At 48.8% G+C, this 27,005-nt stretch overlaps 1 protein-coding gene across 1 annotated transcript in view; it reads left to right on the top strand.

Moving 5' to 3' along the window:
* The first annotated feature begins 419 nt into the window (after positions 1 to 419).
* Positions 420 to 27,005, top strand: part of LOC114795129 (sodium/calcium exchanger 1-like) — a 61,971-nt gene continuing 35,385 nt past the window's right edge. Inside the window, exons 1-3 of the mRNA XM_028987976.1 lie at positions 420 to 1,018; positions 1,473 to 1,531; positions 1,621 to 3,471. Of these exons, the coding sequence (XP_028843809.1) occupies positions 1,652 to 3,471 (1,820 nt within the window). The 5' untranslated portion in view covers positions 420 to 1,018; positions 1,473 to 1,531; positions 1,621 to 1,651. The remainder of the gene's footprint in view (positions 1,019 to 1,472; positions 1,532 to 1,620; positions 3,472 to 27,005) is intronic.

Below are 27,005 nucleotides of genomic sequence, written 5' to 3'. Positions count from 1 at the left end.
GTTCCACACCACTCGTGTGCTTGGCATTAGTATGAAACTTTGGCTGTGGAAGGGAGCATGTGTGAGTGTGTGTGTGTGTGTGTGCTGATTTTTATGACTCTGGGGAGAATTTTGCACTGGTGGATCCAAGAGGCTGAGGGACTGTGGATGCCAGACATGTCCAGCTTTGCCTTGTTGAAGACGTTGGGGTCCCCGTGTTGGAGGGTCCGATGTGCACGGAGAGAGAGACAGAGAGAGAGCGATAGAGAGAGAGGGGGGGGGGTCTCTTCAGCTGAAGCCCCAGCCTTACTCACACTCACTCTCACACACACACACACACAGATAGAGAGAGAGGGGGAGAGAGAGAGAGATCTCCAGCTGAAGCCCCAGCCTTACACTCACTCACTCACTCACACACACACACAGATAGAGAGGGAGTAAGAGAGAGAGAGAGGGGATCTCTTCAGCTGAAGCCCCAGCCTTACTCACACACACACACACACACACACAAAGAGGGAGAGAGAGAGGGATCTCTCCAGTTGAAGCCCCAGCCTTCACTCACACTCACTCTCACACACACACACACAGATAGAGACAGGGGGAGAGAGAGAGAGAGAGGGAGAGAGAGGGATCTCTTCAGCTGAAGCCCCAGCCTTACTCACACTCACTCACACACACACACACAGATAGAGAGAGAGGGAGAGAGAGAGAGAGCGAGATCTCCAGCTGAAGCCCCAGCCTTACACTCACTCACTCACACAAAGAGAGAGAGAGAGAGAGAGAGAGAGGGATCTCGGAGACGAACCGGAGAGGGAGAGCGGGAGACACGAGAGCGGGAAAGAATGAGGAAGAAGTCGCACGCACCTTCCCGTCCTCCTCCCCGCGCCCAGATCCGCCGATAGAGCATCATTTATCCGACCGACCGACCGACCGGCCGCCGCTTCGTCCGGCGCGTAAAAGAAACAGCGAGAGACGCGAATGCGAACCGCCCGACCCGCGACCACCACCGACGGCCGCCGCTGACCTCCCGGCGCACAAGGTAGGACCCGCGGGTCAACTCGTCCCCCTCCTCACCTGGTCTCCGGGCGCATGGAGGGGACGCGTTCTGCTTTATTCGTTGTCTGTATTGCCCCACGTCCACGCACGACGCCGTAACCCGCGGGTGCTGTGTGGTGCCAACGGTCCTCGAGAAGAGACTCTGCTGCAGTCTCTGTGTGTGTGTGTGTGTGTGTGTGTGTGTTGTGTGTGTGTGTGTGTGTGTGTGTGTGTGTGTGTGTGTGTGTGAGTGTGTGTGTGAGTGTGTGTGTGTGTGTGTGTGTGTGTGAGAGAGAGAGAGAGCCATGCCTCCTCGGACCCACCCCCCCAACGGTGCATCCTCACAGTTGACCCACCCAGACCCCGCCCGCCCCTTTAAAAGCTGGGTGATCCGGCGGTGGCGTCCCAGTGAGGGGGTGTGGGGAGCCTCGGTAATTCACGCGCTCTGTTTTCTGCAGCAGGAGCTCGGGGTCCTGGTCTGCCGGGCCGTGTGAGGATTTCTCGTGGTTCTGCTGAGGTACGTCGGGCCACGTCGCGGTAAACCGGGCGCCTTGGGGCACGCGTACGCGTAAACTCCGTGCCTTGAGGTTCTTTCTGTCTCTCTAGGTTTCGAACGTCCCTCGTCCCTCCCACGACAATGACGCAAACAGAGCGGTCCTCTTTTGCGTCCCTGGCCTTGCGTTGTTTGGTCCTCATCGCGATCGTCTCTTGCAAGATCCAGCACGTGACGGGCGAGAACGTGGTCCAGAGCCCTGAACATGACGTCGGCCACAACAACACCAACTGCGGCGGCTCCGGTGTCTGCAGCAAGGGTGTCGTCCTGCCCGTGTGGCTCCCTCCCAACCCCTCGTTCGGTGACAAGGTGGCCCGGGCCACCGTCTACTTTGTGGCGTTGGTTTACATGTTCCTGGGCGTCTCCATAATTGCCGACCGCTTCATGGCGTCCATCGAGGTCATCACGTCGCAGGAGAAGGAGATCACCATCAAGAAGCCCAACGGCGAGACCACCACCACCACCGTGCGCATCTGGAACGAGACCGTGTCCAACCTGACCCTCATGGCCCTGGGCTCCTCCGCCCCCGAGATCCTGCTCTCCGTCATCGAGGTGTGCGGCCATGGCTTCAACGCCGGCGAGCTGGGCCCGAGCACCATCGTGGGCAGCGCCGCGTTCAACATGTTCGTCATCATCGGGATCTGCGTGTGGGTCGTGCCGGACGGGGAGCACCGCAAGGTCAAGCACCTCCGCGTCTTCTTCGTCACGGCGGCCTGGAGCATCTTCGCCTACCTGTGGCTCTACCTGATCCTGGCGGTGATCTCGCCGGGCGTGGTCCAGGTGTGGGAGGGCCTGCTCACGCTCTTCTTCTTCCCCATCTGCGTGGTCTTCGCCTGGGTGGCCGACCGGCGGCTGCTCTTCTACAAGTACGTGTACAAGCGCTACCGCGCCGGCAAGCAGCGCGGCATGATCATCGAAACCGAGGGCGACCGGCCGCTGCCGTCCAAGGTCGACATCGAGATGGACGGGAAGATGCTCAACTCGCACGCCGTGGACTTCCTGGACGGGACGCTGGCCTTGGACCTGGACGAAAAAGACCTGGACGAGGAGGAGGCCAGACGTGACATGGCCAAGATCCTGAAGGAGCTGAAGCAGAAGCACCCGGAGAAGGAGGTGGAGCAGCTGATCGAACTCGCCAACTACCAGGTCCTCAGCCAGCAGCAGAAGAGCCGGGCGTTCTACCGTTGCCAGGCAACCCGGCTCATGACGGGCGCCGGCAACATCCTGAAGAAGCACGCCGCCGACCAGGCCAGGAAGGCCGTGAGCCTGCACGAGGTGCGCAGCGACGCCGCCGCCGACAGCGACCCCGTCTCCAAGGTCTACTTCGACCCCGGCTCCTACCAGTGCCTGGAGAACTGCGGCACGGTGGCGGTCAGCGTGGTGCGCCGCGGCGGCGACCTCGCGCAGGCCGTCTCCGTCCAGTTCCGCACCGAGGACGGCACCGCCAACGCCGGCTCCGACTACGAGTTCACCGAGGGCACGGTGCTCTTCAAGCCCGGCGAGACGCAGAAGGAGATCCGCGTGGGCATCATCGACGACGACATCTTCGAGGAGGACGAGAACTTCCTGATCCACCTGAGCGACGTGAAGGTGGTCTCCGAGCGCACCGAGACGGAGGACGGCGAGGCGGCCAACCACGTGGAGCCGGCGGCGTGCCTGGGCCTGCCCTCCACCGCCACCGTCACCATCTTCGACGACGACCACGCCGGCATCTTCACGTTCGAGGAGCCCGTGGTGCACGTCAGCGAGAGCGTGGGCGCCATGGAGGTGAAGGTGCTGCGCACGTCCGGCGCCCGCGGGGTCGTCACGGTGCCCTACAAGACCACGGAGGGCACGGCGCGGGGCGGCGGCGAGGACTTCGAGGACACGCACGGCGTTCTGGAATTCCAAAACGACGAGATCTTGTGAGTGTGCCGTTTTTTTCCCCCCTCCCGGTTGCGTTAACGGTGCGTTAGACTCGCAGGGCGCCGACTCCAGCCGTCATTTGGCACATCCGCACGGCGCTCTGTCAGTTTAACCAACGTCCTGTCGCCGGAACGCATGTTGGAATGTCCTCTCTTCTGTCCCTCCGTCCTCTGCTCTTTTCCCGCTTCGTCTCTGTCTGTTTCTACGCGGCGGCGCTCGGCCTCCAACTCCAGGCGGTTTAAGGAGCGCCACTGCTTCCAATTCGGAACGGTTGCCGTCGTTTGTTCCGGAATTTCCGCCTTCGCCTCCGATGAGTTCCGCTGAGGCGTGACGCAACCGGGCCCCCGATTCCTCGCGGAGCGCCAGGGTTCGGAACGCCGATCGCTGGGCCTCCGCCATCGTCGGCGAGTTGGGATAAACTCCGGTAATCGCGACCGGATGAATGGGAGCACTGTGTCGAAAATTTGACGAGACTTAAAGGAAATGTTCGAACTTTCCGGGCCAGGCGGAGTTAAGTGCACTTTAATGACAGCGCTCCTTCCCTGCGGCCGACGGAGGGACAGAAAGTCTGATTCCCTTAAAAGAAGCGAACTAGTCGTCTAAATTGGGGGGCGCAGCTTCGGCGGATAAGCGCGGGGTCGAGGGGGCGGGGCGTGGCGTGAAGCAGGCCGCCGGCCGCGTGCCCTTGAACCAGGACGTGGCGCTCCGGGAACGGGGAGAGAAGAGAAACGCGCGGTGAGAAAATAGCTGATCTACATCTCGGCGCCCGGGGGCCGCCTCCACCCTAATTCGCCGGGGCCACTCTGTCACAGGAACCGGGGGGGGTGGGGGGGAGGAAAAGTTTCCCTCGTCCCCTCCTACACGCCTCCTCCGGCGAACGAGTCGTCCCCTCCACGAATTGCATCAGGATGGGTTTGGAGCGGCTGTCGGATTTTCTGAGCGTGTGTGTGTGTGTGTGTGTGTGTGACAGGTCCGTTTTTCTTCTTCTTTTTTATAGGAAGTCGGGTTTTTTTTTTTTTGGGGTAAGAACCGTGAGCCGGCGAACTCACCAGCCGAGGACGAGCTTTTGGCGTTGACAAGCGTCCTAGGGCGACACCCTGATCGGCTGACCGGCACCTTGGTGACGCCGGTGACGCCACGCTGCACAAATTCTGATCCGATGTGCTCGGGCCGAGGTTAGGGCCACGTCGAAAACGCGTGTTACACGTCACACACGCCGGCTGAGGCTAAATAGCGAGGGCGGGGCCAGCGTGCCAGTTCAGATGCCGCCACGAAGAGCCTGTGATCAGATCAGACCGGGCCAGAAGGCGTCCGGCAGTAGCTACACTCTGTGTGTGTGTGTGTGTGTGTGTGTGTGTGTCCTTGGAACGCCCTTCTGCGGTAGGTCCCTCGATCACTGCTGGCTGTGAGAAGAGCAGGACGGTTGGTTAGTAGGGATGCACCGATTGCAGGTTTTCTCGGCCCCGTTCTGATTTTTGCTGAAACCGGTTTTCTTTCTGAGAACGGCGGACACAAACATATTAAAAAGAAAGAAAACGGAATAAATGAATAAAGAAATAACGGTTTTAAATAATAATATCTGCGGTGGGGACGGAAGCCCGAGTGAAATTCGCCAGAAAGGACGAGCTGCTGCTTCCGTCGGGACGAGTCGCTATGCGAGGTTGAACCGTAGTTCGGCACGTGGGAGGTGTTGAGCGAGCGAGTTGAAGACGTTGCACACCGCGAGTGTGCAGGAGACACTGCGAGGCTGGAAGTAGGCTCGCTCACACACACACACACACACACACAAACACACTTCTTTCGCGCACTTCAACACTGCTCAGGATTTTTATTCGTCACGTGCAGCACAGCGTGCATTCTGAGCCGCTACATTTTTTTTGCAGAGTCTAGTTAAAGAATAAAGTTATTAAAAAAAAAAAAATTATAGGATAAAAGAGGAATAAGGCTAGTGCAAAAAGTGCGAGCCAAGCGAATATTTATGTTCGAGGAGAACGTAAGACACAGACAGACGTGACTGGGCGTGGCTGTGGATACTGCACTGTCACAGTATGTAGCAGGATGTAATCTTTTTTTTTTTTTAATAAAATCTCTCCCAGCATATACCTACTTGCTTTTCATGACCTTGACCGACATTCCAAGGTCACACAGCAATTTCATGGTAAATCTTTTTAAACGTTGCTTATTAATGAAGTTACATTGAAATTTTACATAGACAGTTTTATATTGGTAATAAATTCATTGCTGAGATACGCATTTTGTAGCATGGCTGTGCATTTTCCATCCCTTTAAAGAAGAAATTTGCGCAAAAAGAAAAGAAAATGTCAAGGTTGTATAGTTCAACGCTGCCATTTCAGTTTCCTCCAGGGCTCATTCTGACCTGTTTGTGTTCATGATGTGCATCGCTTCACTTGGACATTTCCATTAATAAAAGCTGATATTTAGCCTAAACCGAGGAAGCAAGGGCAAAAAAAAAATACAAATCGCAAGCTAGAGTATTTGAATTGCGAGGAAAGGAAATAAAGGAGTGCACTAAGACACATGGATAGAGGAGAGCAGGAGAAGGATGAACGTGGAGCGTCTTGATGTGTTAATAGGTTTTGTCTCATTAAAATGTGCTGATGAGGCCTGCAGGCCCGCTTTCTCATCTGCCTCTTTTCCACAGGAGAGCACCAGTGACAGGCCTCTCCTACACTAAAGCACCAGCACGCTGCATATTAACATCCTGTTACACCTCAACAAAGCCTTTAAACACCTTATTAGACTAAAGAACGACTTTGCTCTGACATTGTGTCATTCTGTGAGTGGGCATCTTATTAAAATTACATTTTTAAAAACCATTACACTGCATTCCTCACTGCCGTCATACTAAATGTGTTTTATGGTCAATGCAGTTATGTGAATAAAGCTGCTGTGCATTTCTATTATGTCTTTTAAACACAAAAGTAGTGAGTAATGTTTCATATTAGATATTAAATCTTATTTAGTAAGTAAATTAGGTCTGTAGGTCTATACTAACTTACCTTCATCATTAGAAAAGCAGGCAGGTCCACCTAGTGGTGCTTCCAAATTTACATTTATGCCATTTATCAGACATTTATCCAGAGCGACTTGCAATCAGTAGTGACAGGGACAGTCCCCCCCTGGAGACACTCAGGGTTAAGTGTCCTGCTCAGGGACACAATAGTAGTAAGTGGGGTTTGAACCTGGGTCTTTTTTTAGGTTCATAGGCGAGTGTGTTACCCACTAGGCTACTACCATATATAGCAATTTACATTTTTATGTCCATTATTAAGCTCTATGGTCCAGTATAAGGTGGTAACAATAAACTGATAAATATGGAGATAGTTATTATTAAACAGTTCACAATAAAAGTATTGCTGTCACGACTACGGACTTACGGGGGAAGGAAGCGCAGAGGTCTGACATGTTGGGAAGGGGATTTTATTAACAAATAAACAATAAAGAAATACAAATAAACAATGGCGCGGTGGCCGAAAACGATTTAACTTAAATACAGACAAACTAAAACTAACCCGTAGGCGTGTGGCGATTGCCAGAACTCAAATTACCAACAGTGTTACCAACTGAAGTTCACGAAAATGCCAGCGACCCCGAACGGGCGGAAACTTCCGGCATTTATGGGGCGTCAGGATTGGGTTCCGGTGTGGAGCCCAGCTGCAGGCAATCCTGACAATTGCAAACGAATTATTATTATTTGTATTTTCTGTCCTGCCGTTATGACTTGCATAGTGTAGACATTAGCGTACCTAATTTTTACACAAGATCCATTTTTATTGTTGTTTTTTTACTGTTATCTGTAGATACACAGGCACTGTTCCACACTGAGGATATTAATATAAATAACTACACTTCATTTAAGCACACAGGTGTGTGAATATTAAAAAAAATAATAACAAGAGACTCCTGGCACACCACATGAGGCAGTGTACCCCAGTTAGAGAACCAGGGGTTCTCATTGTCATGATTCGTTAATCCCAAAGTTGGGAAATCTTCACACTCACACACACTTGTGAAGACTTGATTTCCTAAGTGGAGAGAATTGAAGTATTCCCGTCGTCAGTATATAATATTCTGGGATGTTTTATTGTGTGCTGTATATGTGTGTGTGATTTGTGCTGCCTGGCTGCAGCAGTACTGTAAACATTGCGTGATATTCTGTGGAGCTTATTAACGCTGACGCCTGAGTTAACGCGACGTCCTGCTGTAGTCGCTGTCATGTCGGTCCGGGCCGAGCTGTGATCGGGAGCCTGGTGTCCCGTCTCCGACTATGAGTCACTCTCCGCTAATGAGCACCACCACCTCCTTCTCTCACTCCCTCTCTCTCCTCTCTCACTGTCTCTCTCGATTGGCGCTGTCCCTTTATCGCTGTTGCCTTTTGTCCCCCCTGTTCGTCTCGTCTCTCCCTCTCCCTCTCCGCACCGCAACTCGGGCTCCCGTCCCCTCAGTGCAGAGATTGAATTAATTAGCCTGCTTAATAAAGTGTGGCTGTAGCCGTGTCAGTGCGGTTTTGCGTTGCGGTCTGTGAGGTCGACAGGCTAACCGGAGGGCAGATGGAGGTCCTGCCCCCAACACCCAAACGCGCCTGCTGCAAAACCGTCCGGTCACATTTTCATTTTTAGCGTGTGTCAGAAAATGCATTATTGGCCATTGAATGCCACAACGTGATGTCAGTACATAGAAATAGATTATTGACAGATAGTGCATGTGTTGTGTACACAGTCATGTGTGCAGGCACATTTACATTTACAGCATTTATCAGATGCCCTTATGCAAGGTACAGGGGCAGTCCCATGCTCAGGGACACAATGGTAGTAAATGGGGTTTGAACCTGGGTCTTCTGGTTCATAGGCGAGTGTGTTACCCCTAGGCTACTACCACCTGGTCTGGGGTGTATTTGTTATGTGTTATGTGTGTATATAGCTGTGTCTTGTTGCATTATATAGTGTTATAGTTGTTATATTAGTTGTTATATATGTGTAATATAGTTGCTTGTTTGTTGTGTGTATTGTGAATGCAAATTCAGTATGAATGGAATGCCTTGTTACTGTACACGTGTAACGTAAAAGCAAGTTCTTCAGTGCAGAAATGTAAGTACAAAAGAAAAATACAAAATACAGTAAGGTGTCAGAGATTACAAAATGATGGCGCTATGTACATACGGGAAGGTTTTATGTATATTGTGTGTGTGCGGGATGTATTTGTGTGACGGTCCTGTGTTTTGTGGCTCTGCTGTAATGCACCTGCGGGGCCGCTGTGTTATTCTTGTGTTGGGTTGCGCTGCTTTGTGCCGACGACTGCTGCGTGTTTGTTGACGTGCCTGTTGAAGCCTTTATTTGTGCTCCTTTGGCTGCAGCGCTGAGAAACAGGTGCTGGCAAAAAACGCGCCGTAAAGCGAGAACGCGGATCCTACACACACCACGCGTGTTTTTATAAAGGGAAGAAGGCGGAGCGGTGAAAACGAGACGTTATTCCATCACTGACCACTCCGCTGACCCCGGTACACGGCGGATTGTTTTCGTTAATTCGCCTGCTGCGTTCGACCCCGCGCACTCTGATCTCTTGGTGGGGTCGCTCCTTCGCAACCCAACACACACACACACACACAACCGCATACACACTTGGCTCAGCGGCACGTCCCATTGGCTAAGTGGATGCATGTGTGTGACGCGGCCGCTCTTGACCCTTGACCTTTTCCCAGAACCCAGCAGTGAGGGTGTGAGGGGAATGAAGAGCAATAATGAGCATCCAGACACATGGTCTTCATATTTCTTCCATGCAGGTGCTGCGTTAATAACCCGCAGCTATTTAATAATAAAGATCTGGTGACAGAAGGTCAAATTTATATCATTTCCCTACTCATCCAACAATCAGTGATGCTCAGATGCTGTGGATGGGGATCTGCTGATCTGTAGTGAGCCTTCACTCAACCTGGCAGGTCATCTTCACAATGCTTGAACGAAGGAGATGATAATCCTGCTGCATGTTTGGTTTGCCAGACGGGGTTTTTTTCATGCCACCAATGGCTCCTCGCAACATAAAAGTCATTTGTCTGGGTGCCAAGTATGATTAGGATTAGTTTCTCCTCTCTAAGAATGCATACTTTATGTGGCATTAGTGAACATGCCCCAAGCACCACATTTATTATGGAGGCACAAAAAACAGGCCCTCTGACTAGAGCTGTAAATCTTGGGCTCGGGTCAAGCAAACACAAACATTCGGTCTATAGTACCTATCCTTTCCGAATGATTCGATTAAAGCTAATTCCGGCCACCGTCGTCAGGTGATGCGTTTTAATTATCGCAAGAGAGGTGTGAAAATGGATGCTGAGGAGGTGAAACGGAGGCTAGCCTCCGGTGATCATGTTTGAGGCTCACACATTCCTTTGAGGAATCAAAGGAAATCTACTGGCTACTGCTGTGGGAAGGGCAGGTGGGAGCAACAGATATGCGAAGGAAAGAGCTACAGGTATGTAGGACACCGGCAGACACCGGGGAGGGGAGAGCGGTGATGCAGAAAGAGGCCAGGAGACCGGCAGAGGGGAGGTTACACGTAAATTTGGGACATTAAAAAAGGAAATTGCTTCCTTTGAGGGTGCGGGGGTCCCTCGGTGAGATTACCGGCTTTTGTTTCTCCTGAGCCCTGTGGATTACGTGTAACTTTGAGGCCTCCACACCTTGAACCACACACACAACTCTGCAATAATACGTACGTGTGGCAAAGTACTGTGGGAAGGCAGTCGCACACAGCACGTTTCATGCCGAGTGTGACCCCGCCCTGCTCTATCAAAGCTCCTCTTTGAGGATTAGAAACTTTTGATGACTTCCTCCTTAATCTACGGTGGCCCGGAGGGGCCGTTTCTCTCACTGCGCTTTTAAATCCTTAAAGTTTGCCGTCGATTGTTCTGAAGCAGACGAATCTTTGAGGCGGTTGTGGACGTTTGCTATTAAAGAGGCTTAAGAAACCAGACGGTTAGCCCCGTCCTCGCGTGTTCTCGGCATGGAGTTTGGGAGTCATGTTATTTATTCTCGTTAGTGTGATGGGTGCCATTCTTAATGAAAAGTTAGGCAGCCTAGCGGGTAGGAAAGTAGACTTGTAATCACAAGGTTGTGGGTTCAAATCCTGAATTGCTAAGGTGCCACTGAGGTCTTCTTGATCAAGGTACCGTCCCCACGCACTGCTCCCCGGGCGCCTGTCATGGCTGCCCACTGCTCACCAATGATTATGGTTAAATGCAGAGGACGCGTTTTGTTGTGTCACCGTGTGCTGTGCTGCAGTGTATGACAATGACAATGTGGCCTAACTTCGTCTCACCTTGAGGTTAAATGATTGAGGCTGATCCACAGAGCCAGCAACAGGATTTTAGGGAATTGCTTCATATGTGGAAAATCAATTGGAGGCAAAGCAGGCGATTTTTCTTACAGTTTTCCTTATTTTGAGACGTCGTCCTCAGTCCTACACATATAGAGTAGAGGAAGCACACAGGAGGACGAACAGAGGGAAAACAACAATGCAGTCCCTTTGACTTGACCTACTGTAGATGGCTCAGGAAGGACTCGGCCTTTTCTTCTCGCTCCTCAGCCATTTTGTGTCTGGCCGCCTTCTGTCTGCTTAGCAACCGATCAGCCTACATAAAACTCTGACCTCGCTCTACGCGCCTCCTTGTTTGCGCTCCCGCCATTAGCCACAGCGCCATGCAACATCCACCCCGGCTAAAACAGACCCCCGCGCCCACCTCACTCCCAACGCCTACGCTGCACTGGAGCCGCTGCTGGGGATGGGGTTGGAAATTGCGGCGTTGAAAGGCTGCTCTTAAAGGCTGAACTTTCCGGCGCCGCAGGGTGGATTCATATGAGGCTGAACTGTGTGTCTTTAACTAACAGTGAAAACAAAAACCCCAAATTTACCCAAAGAATTTGTTCAATGTTTTTGATCATTTGACGGCATTGGCCGTCATAATAGATCAGAAATTAATTAGAGTTCAAATGTTTCTGTCCACCATTGGTGTGGAAATCCATGAAATAAAACATCAAAGGAAATATGGCACATTTTTCCCTCAGTAAGATGTCTGCAGAAATATATGACAGATGGGCAGAAAATGACTCCAAACTACAGTTAATGACATAGATGACTTCAATTAATCCAAACGAACAGGAAAGGTTTGTAAATGCCCAGCCAGAATGATGCGAAGGACATGACACCTGGTTATGAGAATAGATCACACAAACTGATTAAAAATGATAAGCGGCTGAGGCAGATCGTCAGCCTGGCTTTGTCAGAGATAAACTGAGAGGATAACTCTCTGGTCCTTCGACATGTCTTCATTTGAGGGCTCTTTGTAGTAGTGTGTGTGTGTGTGTGCGTGTGTGTGAGCATGCCTTAATGGAGACAGGCAGGTGGTAATCTCTCCTGTCCACCACGAATCATGTTCATGTTGGTGCACCGGGGGTCACTTCTCCATCCCTGGAGGAGCTTTCCCAGCATTAACGGGAATTGTCTCCATGGAACTCCGCCCGCCACAACCAGCTGGGTCGACCCGTGTGCCAGCGGAGGGAGCTGGTTTTACATGTACATGATTACAGGAGGTCATTTTGAATATTATATCAATAAATATATATGAAATCTGCAGATTCTTTTCAGTGTTATTACACAATTTATTACACAATTTCGACACATTTGCGGGGCGTGGACACACACAATGGAACATCTTTTACTGTAAATGTTAGTGTTCACTTGGACCGTATCTCGGGGAAGATTTTCTGTCACCGGCCCCAACAGCTTCCCTTTTCTAACTCTAAACTTGGCCGTGAGGCTCCTGTGTCCATATATCGATGTAGTGAGTGTATTTGGCTCCATTTAAGGGCATGCATAGTCCAACAGACTCCCCAACAATAAAAGTGAGATCTGGAAATAAGATCGGTGACACGGTTTCCGAGCCATTTTTATACACACAGTGACAGAAACACTTCATTTTCTCCTTTAGCGTACAATAGTGTACAATAGTATACAGATGCATATATGACAAATGTATTAATATAGTACCAGATCATGCAAACCCATGGCAATTTATTATGGCAGTAATGTGAATGTGAGAGCCTTGAGAAAATGCCCACTTGTGTATGAAGGCGAATACACACAAGATCTACACTGCACTTGGAGGAAGTGGTGGAGGAAGTGGTCTGACTTCTGTATAGAATCTGCAACAGAGTGAATAAAAAGATTGTATTCATAGTTGGGTGTCCTAGTGAACCAGAACTGATCACTTCATCGATGGTAACTTGGAAGTACGTTGTAAGTCGCTCTGGATAAGGGCGTCTGCCAAATGCCTTAAATGTAAATGTTAATGTAAAGTGGTGTGTGCATGTGTGTGTGTGTGTGTGTGTGTGTCCAAGCACACACACAAAAAAAAACAGGCAGTGTGGGTGGTGCTACACAGATGCTCGCCTGTGGCGACCCTCAGCGTTGCGGCTGGGGGTGCTGACATCAGGACAGCAGGAACGTAACGAAGCAGGAGATGCACGGTGTCCGCACTCAGCACCAGATGTTCAGATGGCCCGAAATATTCATCACGCCGGTCTCAGTGTGTGTGTGTGTGAGTGTGTCGTGCTGTGGGTCGGCTTTTATCTTCTGACTTGCACGTGCGAGTGTAACGTTGCCTTTTTATAAAAAGCAGCATGCATGCTGTGTGAAAGGAATCGATATTCTGTGTGTGTTTGTGTGTGTGTGTGTGGCCAGGGAATACTCTGTCTATTTCACTGCCCGCTCGCTAGTGAAATATTAATGCCTCTGCAGTGTTGGAGCGAACGGCGTCTCTTTAAAGAGGACCGTTAACCCAGCCGCACCGCCATCCGCCCCGGAATCCCGTTAATAGGAATTCCCTCGGTGGGAATCGCCAGAGCAGGAACGCCGGTTCGTTTGTCCACTTGGTCGATCCGTCAGTCTCTCGTACGGCTCCATTCATCCTGAGCGATTTCTGCAGGTGAATGAGCGGCGTGGCGGCGAGGGACGGAGGGGGGGTGGAGAGAGAAGAGGGGCACTCTCGGCGGCACTGCAGCATTTTCTGCAGGAGACAAGGCGGAGAAGAAGAGAGAGAGAGAGAGAGAGAGAGAGAGAGAGAGCAGAATGGGGGTTTACAGTGCAGGGGGGTGTAAAGGGGGGGCGGGGCTGCGAATAAAAATATGAGACTGGTCGATTATAAAGCAGCGGGCGCATGTTTAAAACGATCTTGTTCAGATCGTCCTCGGTGATGAATGACGACGGCTGGTGTGCATCCCTCTAAACAGATCTAATAACCCAAATGCGCCACATTACTACTAAACTGCTGCTACGTGTAAAGCCCTCCCACTAAGCATGGGTTTCCTGTCGATATTACAAAATGTCCCTATTTTGCATTATATCTGGATTCTGTGTCACCTGAGGATGCGCCACCGCATCCAGAGTAAAAGTTGCATTTACAGCATTTCCCAGACGTCCTTATCCAGAGCGCCTTACAACCAGTAGTTACAGGGACGGTCCCCCCGGGACACACTCACGGTTAGGTGTCTTGCTCAGGGACACGATGGTGGGTGGGTGGGGTGTCTTTGAGGTACGCTGGTGTAACGTCCGGTGTCTTTATCTGCACACATAATTTCCCATTGAATTAGTTTTCCACCAAATCATATGATTTCGGTGACAGCTCCAAAAATGTTTGTTCCGGACCACATCTGAATTATTACGAGGCCGTGTATTCATATTTCATTCCCTCCCCACCACAACTCCCTTCTACTACCGTGTTCCATGCACATTTCATCTCACTGATGAATGGATGGTGGCCTGCAGTCTGTAACTGTACGTCTGCGAGTGTATTTCTCTCTCTTGGCCAGGCCGCCCGGTTGCACGAAAAGGCCGAGTCTCCGGGTCCTCTGTAGGTTCCGCGCCACTGTAGCCTCAGGCACTTTGGGGGTTCGTGACGGACTGAATCAGACAGGCGGTTTCACCTCTGCTGGCAGGAGGTCGTTATGAAGCTCCATATACAGTACCCATACTGTATACTGTTTATGACCGTGTGTGTATAACGTTGGCGGTTGCTATTCTTTTATTGGTCAGACAGATTTTTTTATCCTGCCTTCGAAACATAATAGGATAGGATAATATGAAAGGGCCCAGGTCAACAGAGATGGAGTGAAAGGCCTGCCGAAGACTCTGGGAAATAGGACTGGGCACCGATTCAGGCAGATTACTGTGTATCTGTGAGCGTGTGGGACGTGTGTTACATCAGATACATGTGCAACACTGCCTGAAAGTGTCTTTTCGTTGCTCTTTGTCACCGATCCTACAGCCTCTGTTGCTCCGCTGGAGGAGCATTTGGGAAGACACTGTCTAGGACTTCACTCCACGGTCCACGGTGTGGATCTGAAGGTCACTGAAAGCCCCAATCAAGTCACCGCCCCCATCAAAACAGGAGTGTTTCATTAAAGGAGCTTTTCCCCCTAAGTGGGACAAGTGGAGCCAACAAGATTTCTCCAGGCTCTGGGATTTTTTTTTTTTTTCTTTTAGTTTGTCAGCTGCGTTCACGTGTCTTACTTTCCCCCGTCTTAAACCATCCAACTTCCCTGCCAGCCAGACACACACAGGCACTTCAAACATCCTGCCTGATCTGCCCGGCCAGCCTGCGGAATACACGCGCTTGTGTTCGGGAAGACAGAAGGTTTTTCCTGCAATGTGGCGACATTGTGCAGGTTTCTGGCGACGCCCTCCTTCCATAAGCCGTTTTTTTTTGCCAAAGCCCTGTAGGAGAGGCCAATTTTTTTTTCTTACTTTCTTCCTTTCTTTCTCTCTCTCTCTCTCTCTGCCTCTTGTTTCCCTCCTTTGGGAAGTGGGGAACAGTGGGTGATTATTCCCGCGGTTATCCCTGCGCCGCCGGTCCCAGCGGACGCCGTCCTGCTTTAGTTCCCTACTTCCGCTGTCCTGGTTCAGCCGCGTATTTTTAGCCTCGTCCTGAAGCTCCCGCGGAGGGAGAGGGCGGCCCTGCCACATTGCGCCCCACGATCACCGCTGTTTCGCCACATTACGTGCCTGCGCCACTCAATTGGAGAGAATGCGTGAGCGTGTGTGGGTTATGGCTTGGGCGTTAGTGTGTGTGTGTGTGTGTGTGTGTGTGTGTGTAGTGATCGTTCTGTCAGCTAGAGACCTGTGAGCGGCCGCGGACGTCTGAGCGCTTTGTTGCTGCAGATATTTCTTCTGCCTTGTTGGATTGGCTGTTCATTAGGAAGTTCTTCCCAGCTGGACTGTAACTTCTGAGGTCACACAAAGGTTGCTGTGTGCATTATTACTATTAGTAAAGCCATTTGTGTGTGTGTTTTTAAGAATTGAGTAGTTCAGCTCATAAATAGCAATGGAATGGTTGCGAGAGAGAGGAAAGCGGGAAAGCGAGGGAGGAAGAGATATCACAGAGCCCGATAAGCAGCAAATAGCACTCTGATGGAACACAAGGTTATTATCTGGGACCAGAGAAAGCAATCTCCCACTCACACAGGGAGGGCAATCGCAACAGGACGGTGTGTGTGTGTGTGTGTGTGTGTGTGTGTGTGTGGCCAGTATTACATCCTTACACCGGGCCCGGGGAACGAATTAGCTGATAAATCATGCCGTAAACCAGTCTTCACTGTCTGTGGAGCTGTAGGACAGACGGAGAAAGTTGTTCTGCCAATGGCAGCACTTTGGAGGCGGGTGCACAGCTGCAGCGCGTCAATGAAACTGCACTGAAATGTCAGCTGGATGTGACTTGCTAGCATTTCCCAACTGCTGTCAAAAAAAAAAAAAAACGATTCTGAGATACATTTTGATGCTAAACTTTTTTTGATCAATTTCACTATAATGTTCTGCACTGCGTCGATGCAGAATCGTTCACGTGTGCTTCAGGGCAGGTATTTGGCAGGAAGCTGACGTGTGCAACATGCATTTGGCAGCCAGGCCTGAGTGTGAGTGTCGGTCAGCACAGGGGAATTTTAGCCTCCTAAAGCAGAGGCATCAAACTTGGAGCCTGATTTAAAAGGCCACCCCCGCGGTGCGCCCGTCTCTGACCCCCTTCTCATCCCATCTGTCTTCGTCACCGTCTCTTCTGCCCTTTATTTTACTGTTTCATCAGAGAGGGGCTGAAGAAAGAAAGAGACAGTGAGAGCGAGAGAGTGAGAGAGCGGTCATCAACTAATGAAGTAAGAAGGTCCCGTGTGTGTGGACAGGCCTGTCCGGGCTTATAATAATACATAAACCTACACACACATATCATAGCGATTCTGACGCAGAACTACATTTTTAATGGACAGCCAGCCTGAGCACACAAACGTGTGTGTTGCCAGGGGAAGTAAGTGTTTGCTCAGCGTACGCTAAAAGCCCTAAATACAAGAGAGATGGCCTTTTTAAGGACGATGTGTTCCTAATACTGCAAGCTTTAGTAAACACTACCTGTATTTATAGGCACCCGGTCTGTTCAGCAGGAGACCTGTCTGTAAATAAAATGATCTGTGTGTGAGTCTGGACAGGCCTATAAATGTCTGGATCTGCATGTTAAGGTTCCCTGTCAAGATTATACTTGTGTTGTTTTAATGTACGACTAATTTTGTATGACGTTGTTTTCTTATAAGGATTTTTTTCTGAGCCACATTCAGATTAACATGTACAGAATCCTGTTTGTGTGTGATTAAAACAAGGACAAAATGTGTTATTTGCATAAATATATGAAAATATTTAAATTCAATCTGATCTAAATCTATAAAATATACCCTTGCTTTTTTGCTAATTGATATGCACATTAATTTAATTAGAGCTCATATTTTGTATAGTAATTCTGCATATACTTAATAGTTTTAACTAACTGATATGCATATTTATTTTATTATAAATAACATTTTGTTATGTGTTGGAATCCGGATTCTGTTTTTTCGTGGATAACATAAAGCATTAGTTGTTATTTGGCATCACAGCGGTCTCTGTTTAATGAATTTATTATTAATGTTGACTGCATGACCATAATTATGCATGTAATGTCATGTCAGTTCCTTAAAAAAAAATGCTTCTCTCCATCCTAAATATGCACGTTTTGTAAATGTGGGAAATAGGCCAGTTACTAGGACTACGTATCCTGTATTTAAATGAAATAAATCATATGCTGCGTCGTTAGCGAGGGAAATATATAATTAGTTTTATTCACTTCGTCAGCAGAGCATTGTTAAATGCGGCATCACCTCATTATGTAATCAGCGGGAACACAAACCATTATGCACCGATGGTCTTGAGGGCCATAATGGAAAATCTGTACGCAACACGAAAGCCATTACAAACAATAAACACTCGGAACAAGTAGCAGGCTGACCTTCAGCCGAAATCTGGGCCTGGCGCGGGTATCCGCGCCTGCTCACGGTTCACAGCGCTCCGTCCAAATAGCCCTTCATTTGCCGCCAGATCGTGGGGATTCTCCATCGGCCCAGAAATAGTTCAGCGCAAAGCCATTTTTTGATGCCACGCGCACGTCTGCCGATGAACCGGACCCCCATGCCCATGCCAAGATGGCAACGGGGCCAGGCCCTCAGCAGCTGATGTCAGGCCTGATGATGTTAAAATAGGTTCGCTGTCCAAATGTTCCCACTGCTGCTCATTTACTCCTCTGATGGAAGAGACAGAGCCTCTTTTCGCTAATGTCAGGTCAAGTACGATTTTTGGATTTACATAAATAAATAGTTAAAAGCAAGAAAGAACCACCTGCTAGTTTTTGTATCTTGAACAGGAGGAAATAGCTACCCAGTTTATTGGTATTGGGATATATCAGATTTTAAAAAATCACCCAATCTGGCAACACTTCTCGAAGTAAAACTGGTTTGTGGCATAGTCATTGTAACAAACGCAGTAGATTACCAGTGCTGTCATTAAAGAATTTTGATTGGCAAACTACTGAATCCAAGAATCCCACAGCAGTTCGATGTTGTGAATAATGCCGCCAAAACATCCAACCTGCAACCATGAAGTAGACGCTGCACTTGTCTCCAGGTAACCGTGAGATGCCCATTGGCATCCCCTACTCGGCAGAATCGTTTCCATCACTGGTGTCTTTGACGCTGTCCACGACAGAGGAAATAAGGCCACATCTCGTCTCATCTCATCTCACCTCGAGCTTTCTGAGGACATTTATTTAAATGTTGGGAGGACCGGGGGTTTCAGGTACCTGCAGAGAGAAGACATGAGCAAAAATGTGTGATAAAGCTCTAGGCTCCTCTGAGAAGTCTTCAACTATCCCAGTCTCTCTGTCTATTGATGTGTGTGTGTGTGTGTGCGTGTGTGTGTCCAGGCTGCTGATCTGCAGAATGATGGCTAAGCTCTTTCCCAACTCTATCCTGCCGCCCCAGAGAGTCCGGATGAATATTTAACACACTGATTCTTCACACCGCGCCTCTGCTGACAGAACCACATTCTCTGACACCACACAAGCACACGCGGTTGTAGAAATTCTTCTTTTTAAGACAAAAAAACTCTTATCTAGTCACTATCACAGTTGTATAAAAATCAAACCAAGACTCTGCAGCAGAACATTAAACTGGCTTCACTGTAAAGCACTTTTTGATCAATAATCACAGACACTGAATATGGTGAACCTTAAGGTGCGATGATATGGCCAACTACGGAAGGAAGGTGCGAACAGATCAGCTCCAAATGGGTTCAAAATAAATGCAAAAATGAAGAGGAATAAAATAAAAAGTCTTGTGCAGCCTAGTCCTGCCTGAAGACCAGAGACAATATAATGGTGTAGCGGACATCACCAATGTTCCTGAAACATGCATAACAACCCCATAATCTCACACTGCTCCCTGGGCGCCTTTCATGGCTGCCCACTGGAAAGAGGCTCAGACGAAAATGGAAAGGGGGAGATGATCTGGTCGTTTCTTCCAAATGAAACCCTCTGCAGGCTCAGGTCATTCGCTCATTCACTTTCAACAAAAGCTTAATTCACATTATGATTGTGGGTGACGGAGCCCATACCCGGTCACAGACTCAGGACGGATATAAAATAGAATAAAATTGATTTTATTATTAGTGTTACGGTGTTAATTGTTTTGTTTGACTGGTGAGAGCAGCCTGCGAGGGTGGCAGCATGCTGGGGCCATTCTGTCCTCTGGCCCTGGACTGATGACGGTAATCTTGATCCCTTGGTCTCCCAGTCTCTCTCTTTCTCTGGACTCTGCGCCTCTTCTCAGGTGTCGGCGCAGCACAATGTAAAGTAATTAAAAAAGATGGGAAGGACTTTCAAGAGGAGGCCTTGGCTGAAAGCGCTAAATGGATTTACTGTGGCCCTCTGGTCCGTCGCACATATGGACAACACTCTTCGTCTTCTAGGGCGGTCCTTTAACCAATCGCTTTCTGCCGTGGCTTTCTGCCCAGTTTCCATCATCTGCATTTGTGAAGTTTTCCTTTCCCCCCCCCCCCGCTCCTCGCCGCTCTGCCTCCGGTTGGCGTTTCACAAACAGATCTGGGCGGGGCCGCCTGTCACCTCGTCTTATTGATGCCGCAGGTTCCCTTTTGCCTTTAATCATGACGGCGTCGCCCCAGCGGCGTCCAGCAGACCACTCTCCTTCAGTGCATTAGCTGAGAGCCATTCATCTCTCCATTGAGTAATGAGGTGGTCCGAGTCCCCAGATGCGGCGCCACGGGAGAGGAAGACCTGCGATGAAGACCAGTGGTACGTGTGAAGTGCAGTGGCGCCTTCTAAACGGAATACAGAAAAAAACACCGGTACCATCCCTGGGACATTAATTACAGCGGCATCCTTTTTCACTTCCGAGGATGAAAGTGGCTGTAAAAGCTCAGATAAAACGGCTTCAGACTTGTTAAGTAAGTCTCAGCAGAATGGGACCATCATTACTGCTTTTTGGAGTCATTTTGTCCATTCTGCAGGCCGCTGGAGACATGAGGAATATAATCTAAAGCCTCCTGGACCCCCTTTTTTGTGCCAAATATCCAGCGTTCCCTAACTGTTCCACCAATAGAAAAAAAACCACCCCGCAGGCCATTCGCCCCGATGATCCGAGAGCCTGCACGTTGCTCTGAAGGAACGTGCTCCTCCCTTTAGGAAACCCGGGGCTGATATTTTTGTCCCGAGTAAGATGACGCGTTAAACGTTGTGTAAATGTTGGTGGCATTGCGGCTGCAGTCTGGCGCGCGGCGTCCCTGTTTGCTCTGCAGAGACCATGACTAAACGGGAAAGGCAACACGCTCTTTTCCTTTTTGGCGAATGGCCACTGGGGCCGTGACATTTAAAGAGGGTGACGGGATGACAGAGATCGATGTTGCGACGGCGCGTTAGGAGTCGACTTCATCTGCGATCCATGTCACCGCAGCAGTGTGTTCGGCGTACCAACGAGTGTTTGCGCGCGTGTGAGTGTGAACTTGACTTTTCTCCGGCCATAACTCACCCGTCAGATGTTTTGATGGAGGCATTTCCGCTCCTTTTATAGCCTACCACTGCAGGGCGTGGTCGGGACAGCAAAGGACACGCACTCGCGTCCCCCGAGGTGGCCGCGGGACGATCCGAGCCCCACGGTGGCAGGTTCGTGTCCCCAGCTGCCTGGCATGCTGAGAGGAAGCCTTGTCCTTCACATGTAGGAAACGGAACTCATGAAGATCTAACACACAAACACATGCACAGCTCTGCCCTAATCTGACCATGCGGAGGGACTTTTCTCAACGTGTCTGTCCAGATATACTTTTTCGGCCATTTGGAAGTCGATTATTCTGTGTCAAGGAATTCTCTCTGAAATCTGAAGAACCTTCATTTAAACTAATCAACCATTAATAAACACAGTTAGACCCTTTTCCTGCCGCCTCATGGCTGACTTTAACCTTTTTGCTGATGAATGAATAGTATATGGAAACGGGTGTAACTGAAAAGATACAGAGACATTTAGACTTTTTTTGTTTGCAGGTCTTTTTGATTTAGGACTGTTAGTGGTAATACACGGTTAAGCGTGAGGATAAAATTATTTTATCACATAATGGAAAAAATTTATCAGGTAACTTATATTGTTAATTATGTGCATTTGTTTAAATGCAGTATTTTCACTCATATTTAATTTAGACATGCAGACGCAATATAATGAAAACCGATATGGGGCCTGTACAATTGTACAATTCAAATATATATTGTAATGTTCAATTTTTTGGGCTTCTGAGATGATTCCCAAGACAGTTAATGAGACTTTAGGAAAGTCAACAAGCCCAGCTGAGGTGACAAACACTTCACAAATACAGTTTTGATAGAGTGCTTGCTATAAATGGCTTTTCCCCGGCTCGTGCCTTTCCTCTCCTGAGGCCCAGAATGTTAGCCCTGTGCAGCATTCCGATCGATCGATGGTTTGAGCTGTCTGTCGCGTCCCATCTCAGCTGTTCCAGATCATGCTCCCCTGAGACAGAGCTTGGGTGACCTAGCATTTCACCAGAAACTGTGTACGTCTGTGTGTGTCTGTGTGTGTGTGTGTGTGTGTGTGTGTGTGTATGCTGTCTGTGCTGAATATGTCAGTACTTACTCCATGAAAAATTCATTTCGTGTGGTGTTTCCCCCTACACTGCAACACAAAAAATACGTCTATTAAGTCTACGATGTCTACGATTATGTATTTATTTATGTACTTATTTATATTCGTTTGAGCTTTGCTGTACTGTGTTGGTACACACACACACACACACACACACACACACAGGTTTTATTCAAGCGAATTGAAATTTATGCCATAGCCTCAGCAGTGCTGTCACCCAGAGAAGCACACACGTCCACAGCATCCTTTGCTACTGCGCTAAAGCAGATGTCTGCTCTGAGCATGCTCAAAGCAGGGCACAAACGCACAAAGTCAGCCTCCCTCGGTGGCGGGTCACAGATGATGCTAACTCTTCCTGCTCAGGGTCTCGCCTCTCTCTGCCCTTCTTCGGGGCGCTCGATGTTCCCGCTCGCTTTTTCCGGACCGTCAGTGGCCCATCACAGCTGAGCTCTTTCAGGCAGGGCGACGGGGCTCATAGGCAGCGGCTGTGCACAATAGCACTGGCCGCAACGACAATTTACACATTTTCACCTGGACTGGTGTTCCAACAGCTCCGACACGACTCTTACAAACGCCGCTGCCACGGGTACGTTTATTCGCAGACTGAATAGGGCTGCAGCCTAAATAATCATTAATACATATTAATACATATTGCCATGCTGCTCATTATTCGTGTAATTAAGAAAGAAAGAAAGAAAGATGTTTATCCATGTATGTTCTTCCATTGTTCGTATTTTACAACATGTATTCATATAATTGTACAAAAATACCAACATTTGGATTTATGCCGGTGTTCATATGAAAACACGTGGGATCGTGATGGTAGCAGAACAGTTTCAGACAGCACGCAGCAACAAAGAACAAAGAACATAGGCCGCACAAACAACAATTTCACCACAAATGATCATACTTGCATTTTACCGTTCGTATGATATAATACTGTATATACACCAGGGGTGGAAGAGTTCATCGTCAGCAGCTGTGTTCAGTGAATCATTCCTCCTCAATACATCTGGCATGTTTCCATCAGGCCTATTTTCTACTTGCATGACGGGAGGAGGCACTGGCGCACAACATGTGTGAAGGACTGAGCCACGGCACATGGGCCGGAAACGCGAACAAACACGAAGCAAACGGCCCAGTGTCCCCAATGCAGCGAGCGACAAAAAAATATAACAGGTCCTGACCACCCTGCTTCCACACCAGGAGAACCCCTGGGTGATTAGGACCCGGCTGTGAATACGTGCCACCTGGCGGGCCAGGTGCACCGTGGCATCGCATGGAGGTCTTGTCTTACTCTGTGTCCTGTGAGGCTGTCTTTCATGGTTAGACGAGTTGGTAAGGCCAGCCCCCTCGGACCTTCAGGGACGCCGTCCCGGGATTACAGTAAACACAGGTGCCTCGCGTGTAGTTCTGGGGGGCGATTGTAGGGGCTCTTGATGAATCGGCCTGTCTCGGTTCTCCTTCTCCTGAACTTAATTAAGTGAACATTCGCTAGAATCAATGAAGTGAAACCAATTAGGCGGAGAATAGTTTGGCTTTTGCGGGGCCGGGAATAATGAAATGGGAAGTGTGATTGCTCGGAAGTGGTCGTTTCGATTTAATCAGGGCTATTGTTGTCCGGCCGCAGCTGGAGCTTTGGTGGGGAGCGGAAGGAGTCTTGAGACGCTTCCTGTAGGTGACGCGTCAAGAGGCTGTCCCGCTCCTTCAGAACATGCACGCAACTAAATAAGGGATTAATTAGGATTTATATCACTCAACCAAAACGGAGCGTGCCGTAAAGGCCAGATTTTAAATGGGGAGGTGAGGTTTATTTCTACAACATGCAACATTTCAGGCAATAATATAGAATAACAATAAAACTCAATTGATTATTCCACAGATTTCCACACATAATAAATGGATTTTGATGAATGAATGTAATAGTTTAATCGTCCTGCTGTCGATATTTCATAGGTTCAGTATTGGAATTATGTCATTTTCAACTCCTGGAGCACATGGTTAACAAGACTCACCTATGTTGCATCAAGTGCATTTTCTGGATTTGTAGAAATAAGTAGGTTTAAATACTGGTTGGACAGGAGGAACTGACCACCCATCCGGGCCAGAAGTTGTGTATTTTTGTTCTTAGTCTTGTTCTTTTGTAGATAAATATTGCACAGAACCGAGTTTCCCAGTGCAACAACATAGCGAGTAAAAAAAAAAAAAAAAAAAAACCTGTTGGTAACCATGAATACAGCTTGGAAGCCGGAGTGAGCTGGACAGTGACAGCTGTAGAGCTTCAAAAATCTGGGCTTCATGTGAGGACGCGGCAGTGGAAGCCAGGGCCTGCCAGAAGGCGAATGGGAGTCTCTGATACCCAGAGATGTTTGGTTAGAGATGTTTTTGTTCTGTTTCTGGCCTCGGTGTTTGGCACGGCTCTGTGTCTCGTCCGCAGAACACCGCTCTCCTTGTGAGGCTTGGTGGCGACATCATGATGCAACAGGGACAATTCCCTCTCTGCTCCAGAGACACACTATATATATATATATATATATATATATATATATATATATAGAGAGAGAGAGAGAGAGAGAGAGAGAGAGAGAGACAGAGATAGTCTCTGGAGCAGAGATTGAATTGTCCCCCATCATCATTTTATATATATAAAACGTGATGGTGACAATTATTTCGTATTGATTTCCAGTGACCCTTTATAGTGGTTCCAAACACACCAACCTCCATTTCTCTCTCTCTCTCTCTATATATATATATATATATATATATTTTTTTTTTTTTTTAAATGGTTGCCGCAAGGTGTGGCAGAGAGATAGAGTTGAGGGCTACAAATTAAAGTGTCATCTTCAGTTTCTCCATTCGCTCCATCTTCAGGTGGGATGGGAACATCATGCATTCCCCTGAAATCTCTGTAGTTGATGAATTGTGATCGTTGTCGAACCCATCAATCGCCGTGACGCTTGTGTTGTTTGGTGGGGGGGCCTTGCCATCTTGGAAGGCACTCCCACCATATTGACTGTTTCACTAAAACGTGATGGTGACAATTATTTCGTATTGATTTCCATTGACCCTTTATAGGGATTGGTGGGTCCCAACACTCCAACCTCCAGGTTTCCCCGCTCATTTCTCTCAAAGTGGTTCCCAGAGTGCTGCGAAAATTGCACGGCTGCGTTGTGCATGTAGTCGCAGTCGTCAGGGTTGCGTTTATCCATCCCAGTTAAAGAGATTTCTGCTTTGAGGCTATGAAAAGTGTTGTGTTTTGTGCAGAAAGTGTCTATTGTGTGCTTGTGTGTTTCCATACAGAAGGAAGGAGTTGACTGGAAGTCCGCCGGAGTGGGTTAAGTCATCCTGGCTCATGCCTGAGGCGCTGAGCTCATTAATAAAACATTTTCACATTTATTTCTGCCATGCTTCATCCTCCAGTGCACTTGCACACACACATACACAGTCTCCAGTACTAGCACTCACTAGCACACACAAGCCTCGGTCATTTGCCGTTCCTCTAAAACACGCACACCATCCATCAATTCTCGCGAAACACATTCATGTGTGTTTTATTGCACACAAGAGTACAATCTCACACTGATTCACCCCCTCACACCCATACGCAGAGAACTGTGACACACACGTCATGATTGAGCTACACACACACACACACACACACACTCACAAACAGTGATGCCGAATCCGTCTGTCTCACCCCTCAGAGGCGTCTCCGGTGGGCGGACGGGTGTTGCCATAGTAACCCTGCCTAATTGACAGGCTGCTAGAGGTGTGAACAACACCTGCTGTCGGCTTTGGGGTTTTTGTTTTTTCTAACCGCCGTTGTTCTGGACAGCTTAGGGCCTGCGGGTGGGTCCTCACAGTCACAGTGCAGTGATGCCAACGTGGGGTCGTGTCTGCAGCATCAGCTGTGGAAATCGAGGCAGTGGGAAAGCGCGACACGTCGGTGGCCTAGTGGGTAAGGAAACTGGCCTGTAATAGGAGGGTTGGGGGTTCGAACCCCGACCCGCCCTGGTGACACAGAGGGGCCCATACACTGCTCCCCGGGTGCCTTTCATTGACTGTTAAACTAAGGGTGATGGTTAAAAGCAGAGGACACATTTGTTGTGTCACCGTGTGCAGTGTTTCACAATCGCGCTCACTTTCTGCAGATTTCGGAATTTATTTTGAGCCGTGTGAACTCTGTAATATTGTTAAAAATGTTCATTCCCGGGATGATATCCGGAATCCAAGTGAAGACAGTCAAAAGAGGAGGCTACATGATTCTAGGTGATTTATTTAGAGGAATAAATTTGTTCTTACAAGATGTTAAAATCTGCCGGTCCGTGTCTCTCTCATGCCCTTCACTCGGCACCACCACACACACATCAGATTTTTATACCTTCCTATCTACTGTGTGGGTCTCACGGCCAAATGGCTGCAGCCAGCATGGCTAGTGGACACAGAGCTTGGCCTTGCAAGAAAACCATTATTCCATGATAAACAGTAGGAAAAGAGCATGAACCAGGCAATAAAAGTAGGCAAAGCTGTATGCAAATAATATGCAAAATTACAGAAAATCCTTCCCTTTTCCGATATGTATTTAGTTTTTTTAGAAACAAAAATAAAGTGTTCTCGTGTGGATGGAGCCTTTACTGATGCAGTGATGCCTTCTAATTTCTTAAACCAGACACGTCCCTTGGTTGTGGAAAAAACGTCACAGCGTTTTAGAACGGTCAGCTGAACTGATTGCATTTCTTTTCTTCCCTGATGACCTGACTTGACAATAATTCCAAGGTCCATCGGTTTTTAATTGTGCAAGAATGTCTAGGGAACATGAACCACCACCAAAAGCAAAACATGCACATTCAGATTTGGGTCAGTGGTGGCCCAGTGGTTAAGGAAGCGGCCCCGCAATCAGAAGGTTGCCGGCTCGAATCCCGATCTGCCATGAAAGTGAAGTGATTGTCACACGTGAT

This window comes from Denticeps clupeoides, chromosome 8 (genome assembly GCF_900700375.1).
Source record: "Denticeps clupeoides chromosome 8, fDenClu1.1, whole genome shotgun sequence".
Lineage (NCBI taxonomy): Eukaryota > Metazoa > Chordata > Actinopteri > Clupeiformes > Denticipitidae > Denticeps > Denticeps clupeoides.
This window is presented reverse-complemented; position numbering and strand designations above follow the sequence as displayed.